The 8,507-nt window shown below is 42.8% G+C and overlaps 1 protein-coding gene across 1 annotated transcript; it reads right to left on the bottom strand.

The window, feature by feature from the left end:
- Positions 1–1,620: 1,620 nt before the first annotated feature.
- LOC139733443 (uncharacterized) lies at positions 1,621–8,082 on the bottom strand. The gene is made up of 4 exons (XM_071644260.1): positions 7,770–8,082; positions 6,603–7,243; positions 5,101–5,353; positions 1,621–3,152 (listed from the first exon to the last, which is right to left on the bottom strand). Exons 1-4 carry the CDS (start codon positions 8,080–8,082, stop codon positions 1,810–1,812), a joined length of 2,550 nt encoding a protein of 849 aa, XP_071500361.1. The 3' UTR covers positions 1,621–1,809.
- Between the last annotated feature and the right edge of the window lie 425 nt (positions 8,083–8,507).

Here is an 8,507-nt window from a genome sequence, read left to right as displayed (position 1 = left end):
CAATTAGGCAATTCTAATACAGTGCACTCCCGTTATAACGAACACGGTTATAACGAAATTCCGGTTATAACGAAGTGAAAATTCGGGCCATAACGTTATCCAGTTAATGTATTTCTATTGTTTATTCGTTCGGTTATAACGAAATTTCGATATAACGAAAGAAAACTGCCGGTCCCGAGGACTTCGTTATAACGGGAGTCCACTGTAATTAAGGAAGATTCTAATATTCAAAATTATAATCTTGATAATGATCATAAAAATGTCCTCTACAAATTGTGACCGCCCAGCTCAAAACCCATGACAACTGCAGATCAGGATTCTCTGCAATTGGACTAAATTTGTAATTTGGGTTGATCAATTAAAATACTTAAAGCTTGTCTTACCTTGGAAAGTAATCTTTTCTCAACCTACTGTCAAAATCCCGCAGCTGAAAACAGAATCGAAATTGAAATATTGCCAGTTTTTCTCAACAACAGTTTTTCAAGCAGGTGCTGCTTTCACTATAGGAAATAGATCATGTTTTCATAGATACTTCTGCACGCCTGCGTGACCCTAATCTTCAAATAATCTTTTCTCCTGTTTTGTTTTAATGAACTGCACCTCCCAACCATCTCTTATTTCAATCATTTTTTTAAATCTTTTTTTTTTTTTGATGGCTTAGGATGGTTGAACTTATGATCATTTTAAATCTTACAGCTTACACTTTTAAATTATCGAAAAAATGGAAATTCATTTTGACCTACTGCTTGTGGGTTTTGAGGTAGATGGTCACAAACGAAGCAAGACAAAAAAAAAAGAAGACATCAGAAAGGGTGATATGTAGAAAGACAGTAGCAATGCTTTCTGAGATTTTCTATTGCCCATAATGAGGGGCACTTATGTAAGAATTAATGTGACTTATTTCAAGCACAGGTGATATGAAGACGATGGCTTGGCAGTAGCCTTGATTATCACAAAGTTATTTGGAACAGAGTTCCTGACACAGCATCATACGAATGCCATCTCATTTCATACATCTCATATCATGGTTTTGTTATTATGTGTTGTTCCCCCCTCCAAAGAAAAAGGATTAAAAAGAAGCTTTTGAATTCATGGATGCTTTTATTGCATGTACGTGTATGTCCAAACTCTCCACTCCCGAGAGCATGTAATTTTGTGGCTGATAGTGTATAGCCTCTACCCGGTACAACACACAACCCTGCCTTGCTCACGGATATCGACTGCCAAACTGTTATGTACAAGGGTTTTTGATGCTTATAAAGCCAAGTTTGTTAGAGGGTGAGTCAACCTCTAAATGCAACTGAAAAAAAAAGTACTCCACTATGGAAGTAGGACACTGCTGCAGGTATTCCTGTCAATGTCTGATTAAAGTCTCCAGTAAAGTAATTGGGGTTTCACTAACTTAGCTTTGAGCTAGTCTGGCCTTTGGAAATTCAAAATTTCTTGATGTCTCATTGTTGTTTTCTCATTGGTCTAATATCGCTATTTGTCTGCTTGCCTCACACATAAATACACATAAAGGAATTGAATTTGTAAGGTACTAAATTTTGCATTGGTATACATTACCAGGTATTCACAACCTATAAAATCTATTCTGTACTAGACATACATGCACACACACACACAACAACATACTTATATTCATTCCTCCTACTCAATCACTCCAGCAGGCGTAAACTGCACCACCACAATAATACGACAGCACCTACTATACACATGAGTTTCTCTTGTTTTGGCAAAGCTTAGGACTATAAACATGGCTCCTCCCTCTGTCACTACAATGTGAACGATTCCCAGGGAGCCCTGGATTCAACCACTGACATCGTCCTTGGCATGCTGCAGCAAGTGTGCGGTGAGGTTGTGGTTGTTCCTGAAGCGCTTGGAGCACTTTTCGCACTGGAAGGGCATCTCACCCGTGTGCACACGCTGGTGGACAGCCATGGAGTCTTTGCTAGAGAAGCCCTTGCCGCACACCAGGCAGACGAAAGGACGGATCCCCTTGTGCCGCCGCTCGTGGTTGCGCCAGCTCGACCGCTCCATGAAGCGCTTGTCGCAGAAGCTGCAGGAAAAGCGCTTCTCCCGCTTGCCGTGCATGCGCGACCGGTGCTTGCCCATCAGTTTCTGGGTGCGGAAGCCGCGGCTGCACACCGTGCACTTGAAAGGCTTCAGCCCCGTGTGCTCCCCCTGGTGGTTCATCAAGGCCTTCTGCGACGCAAATGACCGTGGGCAGAGCTGGCAGAGAAATGGCCGGATGGGATTGTGTTTCTTCATATGCGCTTCCAGGTTGCAGCGGGTAACAAAGCGCTGGACACACTGCGGACACTGATACGTTCCCTTCCCTTCATGCACCTCCTGCTCGTGGTACTTCCTCTGGTTGTACTGGCGGAAGCGAGAGCTGCAATAGTGACATTTGTACGGTCGCGGCCGATCAAAGTACGATATGCGCTTCCCCAGCATGTCCACGGGAAATGTTGAATTCGGGTGGGCTACTTGCTCTTTTTCTTTTGACTTCTGCTGATTTCCGCTGCCATCACCCTCAAATTCCTCTGCTCTGCTGTGAGCAGTTCCTGCATCTTTGGCACTTATGTCCACATTCTCACCACCGTCTGTCTCTGCATGGTTATCGCTATGACACTGATCGTTCTTGTCCAACTCTGCACTGTCATCAAACTCAAGGTTACCTGAGATGCAGCGGTTCTTGTCTTGATGCTGGGCGTGGGCCTCGCGCCTGTGCCTGCAGAGACTGGATTTGGAAAAGAAGAGTTTTCCACACTCTGCGCACTTGAACGGATGCGTCTCATGGCTAAGGACATGCTTTGCAAGTGTCTGGGAGCTCTCAAACGCATCGCCACAGTGTTCACACAAATAGATGTTGCCGATGAAGTCGTGGAAGGTTTCATGTGCCGCCAGGCGGCCCCTCGTTGGGAAGTCCTTTCCGCACGTCACACATATGAAGCGGTTGTTTTCTGCACTGCGCTCCTGCTGAACAACGGGCTGCCTGGTCTCCGTCGCCTTCTTCTTCATCTCCCAGGTGAACCGCGGGCGGTGATGGCCAGCTCGTTCTTGCTCGTGGGCGAGCTTGATGTGCCGGGACATTCGCTTGGCAGACTTGTATAAGCATTGGCACTGCTGGCACCGGAAGTTGTCTGCCTCTGGACGTAAAGAAGGATAAACACAACATCAATTCAATCCTTTCTCTGCTTACTTCAGCTTGACACTGGAAATACAATACCTGTGCAAACTGCCATCTTGCTTTGCCCCCCCCCCCAAAAAAAACAAAAAAACAAAACAACAACAACAACAAAACAAACAAACAAACAAATAAATAAACTTGAATGCAGTCAAACGCAAAGACAAAAATATAAATATATACATGTATATGTACAATTATTATAATACTACGGATCCAGCCATATGGAGACATTACAGATAAGCACAGTGTCAGCAGTAAAACATGCGATTGAATGGGAGATAACATACTTGAAAATGTTATCCTGTCCAAATATATGTTAGTCTGATAAGAAAGAGTAAAATATTACAAGTTCAACGGTATAAATTTGATCGCAATCGGATGAAACATAAGGAAGTTATGAAATTTCAAAGTTTCGCTATTTTTTAGGGAAAAAAGTTCTGGAACAGTCAATACGAATATGCAAATTCATTCACTCCTAACTTACCATATAGCTTGTACATTCATAAAATTGTGAAATTTCCAGTTTTTCATTCAAACGCAATAAATATGCCCAAGGCTCCAATCCTCAAATATCTTACTGATCCCACTGTACAAAAACTGTTTTGGACAAATTATCAAAACTTTAAAATTTCATAACTTCCTTATTTTTCATCCGATTTCAGTCAAATGTTTACCGTTGAACTCGTAAAATTTTATTTTTTATTATTTTTTTTTTTTTACCAGACTAACTTACATTTGGACTGGACTTCCTCTTTAAGGAGACAAAAATTGTCTCCTCATGGTCTTTGTCTCCTTGATTATCAAAGTTATTATGAGCATAATATATAATGTCTCCCTAAAGCCCCTGTTCCGCAATGCTGTTCTAGTGCAGGGCAACAATTTTGCGTGTTGTTAAATTTGCAATCCAAATGTGACTTGCTAGATTCAGGAAAATTAAACCCTCGTGAAAATAACAGCTTATACAATAAAATATGCGAAACTATTCTTAAGGAAACTCCCCTTCAACCAAAGTCCTTAGGACCACCAGTTTTCTTTCATTACAGTCAAACTGTCAGCCGATGGTAGTTTTTGGAACTGAGTTTGTACTTCCTTGTATTGAAAATGTTGTTACCGCCATGTTCAATACAATGAGTGTGCACTACACTATTGTACTACTATACACAGTATGCCAGTGTATTCATGCTCAATAGACTGTACAATGCAATCAATATACTGTATACGCTATATATTTCGCGAATTTCGCGAGTCGGGAGCTATTCGCGAAATTAACAACATGCGAAAATATTACCTTCCAAAATGAATCCCTTGCCTTGATGATACGAACATTTCAGTACTAGTATACCATGTCACGGCTTACCGAACAGACCATACTGGCTAAGCTTGTTTACGCAAGTCCACGTCTACTTACGAATACTGTAGAGAGCCAATCCATTATCGCAAGGGGACCACTCGTCAGAAATCTAGCGCGATGGACTTAACCACTTCAAAAATGTTGAATTCTAACTTACTAGTTCGCAGAGTTTGGCAAGTCTTTTTCATGCAGTGTATAACTAGTATCATTCTTATTTGCTAGTAAGTTGAAAATTCACACTTTCTTTGCCACTTCATATTTTCTCTGGTTCCCCAATCACGAATTTAACCACTCGCGAAAATGTGTGACAGCGGCAATTCGCGAAAATTTATGTACGCGAAAATTATAGCGTATACAGTAGATCAGGAAGCCTTCTTCCTCTTAACAGGCAGGGTAATCTCAAGGAAATTACAATCTCTATGTCAGATAAAATTTGTTCATTGGCACTGTAACAGTAACTTGTAAATCGTGTTCTATGACAAGCTATAAACAGAAGATAGATTTTGATGGATTAAACTTATTTAAAAAAATAATGACAGTGTACAATGTACCATACCTTTGTTGTACTTGAGGTCATCCAAGTTCACCTTGAAACCAACATGTGAGGCATAATCCTCACTGTAGAATACCCTTAGCTCGCTGCCCGGTTTGACGACCTTAGTGACCTGGAAGTGAATGAATCCATAGAGCTGCACGGCCTCCAGATTTTGCTCCTCTCTTGTCCGGGCGCAGGGAACGTGGAGCATCCAGTTCTCATTGCGCCGGTACTTCCCGTCCACATAGTAGAGAATCCTTCCCTGGAGACACAGCTGTAGGTATGCAGCAGATTAACATCAAAGGGATATAAACTCTCTGCCTTTATTATCATTAATATTATTATTATTTGACAAATTTGTATAGCCCAGCTACTATATAAATAAACTCTACTGCATGGTGATTAACAGAGCTCCTAACATTGTTGGTGATTAGACACACAAAAAATAAGTAACAAATTAATCAAAGGCTTCTGAAGAAGGTAAGTCTTCAACAAAGATTTGAAGACAGCAAGAGATGGGGCATTCCTCATTTTCTCTGGTAATTTATTCCAAAGTTGTGGAGTAGCACAACTGAAGGCACAATCCCGCCAAGGTTACATTTGTTTTTAAGTGAGATTGCTTTAGAAGCAACTTATCCTGTGTACTTTGTAAATTATGCGAATATACGTTTGTAGATATGATTTTCTTGATGTCAATTTTGATAAATAACCAGGTGCTTGGCCATTCATTACTTTGTAAGTAAGAAACAAAATCTTAAATGCAATTCTCTGCCTTACTGGCAACCAATGTAACTTCTACGGGTGTAATATGTGAAAATTTTGACGAACTGGACACAAGTCTCACACATGCATTCTGAACACGCTGAAGCTTGGCTATCTGTGAATCTGGCAAGCCAAACAATAACTCATTACAATAATCAAGTCTACAGCTAATGAATGCGTGAACTAGAGTTTCAGCATCTTCCTATAGAGGGTGAACTATGTAATACGTCTATGATTACAAAGGGGGTTGGAGTGACCTGCACTTAGTATTAAATAGTAATGCCAGACTTTGCTCTCTGAGAGTGTGCTTTGAACGTTCACAGAACAATCATACACTGCGCAAATGAACTTTTGAACTTGAATGCAAGTCTGCACTTCTTGACTTGACTGCTAATTGGCTGCTCTTTCGCTAGCAAGCCAAGGAGCACTGTCTGCCATGTGGGGGAAGTGTCTCAAGTTGCTCTACTCCAGAAAAGTCTGAAACATGTAGACTATCAACATGAAATTGACCTAATTTGCCAAAGACTGGATATGTGACACAGGTACAGAGTCAAGGGAATGCTCATTAGGCATCCAAAGTTTATTGTCATGTATGTTGCAGAGACCGATGATGGATTGTTTAATCAAGTATATGAAGTTGTAGTACCTGCTTTGCCTTATGTGTGTGTCCTTTGATAGCAAATGGCTAGAGGGAGACTCCCAATCAACACATCACGAGATTTCTAAAACAACACAACATCAGTAGTACGGGTAATTCATACCTCCCATGACGACTCTTCTACGCAGCCAGCGGCTTCATCAACCAGGGCGCCCTGGAAGGGGCCGTACTGAGTACCCTTCTCCAGTATCTTCTCTGCTTTAACCCCTACCACCTTTTTCTTGTCACCAGAGGCATAGGTGTACACGAGACCCTCTGGTAATTTAGGAGGCGTGGTGTTGGGTGGAAGAGGACCAGGCCTGTGCCTTTCCTTGAGGAGGACACGTGCTGGTAGCGGGTCTAGATCACCATCAACCTCCTCCTCCTCCCTGTCCCCTCGAGTTGGGGAATGGCGCACTTGCTGATGAAGGTGATGCTGGGGCGGATCAATCATCTGCAGGAGGCTCGAATCCTGTTGCCGGGCGGGGCCGGCAGCGGAGGAGGAGGGCTGCATCTCTGGTTGCTGGGCATAGTCCCGGCGGTAGTCCTGGGGCTGCTGCTGGGGTGGCGGAGGTGGCACAGACGAGGAGAGGTTGCTGTTGTAGCTGCGCTGGCTGTTGGAGTTGAGGAGTTGGCTGTCTGGAAGAAGTTGCATAGAGGGCGCCCTACTCTCCTGACTGCGTGGCTGCTGACGCTGAGAGTCTTGCTGAGGATGCTGATGCTGCTGGAGTTGAGTTGGTGGACGCACAGGAACAAGCCCTGACACTATACACACATATAACACATAACATATAAATTTAATAGACACAAAGGGTGCTCCCTTTACAAGGAACATGGTTGTAACAAAATTTCATTACAATGGAGTCAAAATTCAGATCCCAAAATTGTTTTAATTAAACTCTATGAAGAACGAAAAAAAAAAAGAGGTTTTATCATCTAGAACAGAAACTTACTGTAATCATAACTCCACGCTTACTAATATTACAGTCATTAATTCTTAAGTTTTCTTAATGATCTTGTTATTAGATCATGATTATCATAATGCGTGCATGATGACACTGTACCTTAGGTGATCATCATATCAATGTGACAGTCGTTATACAGATGGGTAATCAATATTTTTTTTCATTCATCATCCTTGCATCAATATAAAAGGATGCATAAATTCTGGAGTGGAGAAAATACATTGATTGCCATAAATCAGGATTTTGGTCTATTTCCCTGGGAAGGAGTCATTACCAAATGACCAGTGACCAACCAGTGACCAACCAATGACCAAACAGTGACCCACCTTCTAGAAAGGACTGCAAGTCCTGCCCGGTCTGTCTCCTGTTGTTGGTGTAAGCCTCCCTACTGTGGGGGGCAGCCACCAGCACCGGCTGGGCAACATGGTGCATGTGCTGGTGGGGCAGGGAGTGTGACTGCAGGCCGTGCTGGTGGGCAAAGTGGGACGGAAGGTGCTGCAGATGCTGGGGCTGATGGTGGTTCAAGGGGGGTTGCTGCCCCTGCTGCCCCTGGTCCTCGTGGCTGTGACTGGCACCAGGCCGGTGCACCACGGCGGCGGCAGCGGCAGCGGCCTGCTGGTCCACGTAGCGGTAATCCATGGCTCAAGGATCAGCCCGGCATCTCACAAGCAGCCTTCCATGAAGGACTTGATCCACGCTGTGAGCCTGAAATGGTGAAATAAAGAAATGAGATATCTTTACTACAACTGTTTGACAAATTGCCCTGTTATTGATGTAAATACATTGCACAACACACACGCATTGATTATTCAGAGTTTTAGTCGTACATTGTAGCATTACTGGCTGCTAAAAGGTATAACAACCTTCACTGGCTCTTGATTGGGCGAAAGCTGGTACAGTAGTCTCGATACAGTCGTAAGATGCTTGTCTACAAATGTAGTAATCACGAGATTGTTGATTCAAGTCCAACGTAGGCATACAACTGTATGCCTATATTACAATATATCCTCTTCTTCTTTCTTTACTAATCAGTGTGTACTTTCATTGATGAAGGGCAGCTGCCA

The sequence above is a fragment of the Diadema antillarum genome, unplaced genomic scaffold, assembly GCF_040938485.1.
Source record: "Diadema antillarum isolate AM-2024a unplaced genomic scaffold, OU_Dant_1.0 seq00000476_RagTag, whole genome shotgun sequence".
NCBI classification, from domain to species: domain Eukaryota; kingdom Metazoa; phylum Echinodermata; class Echinoidea; order Diadematoida; family Diadematidae; genus Diadema; species Diadema antillarum.
Note: the sequence above shows the minus strand (reverse complement) of the source record. Positions and strands in the feature narration are given on the sequence as shown.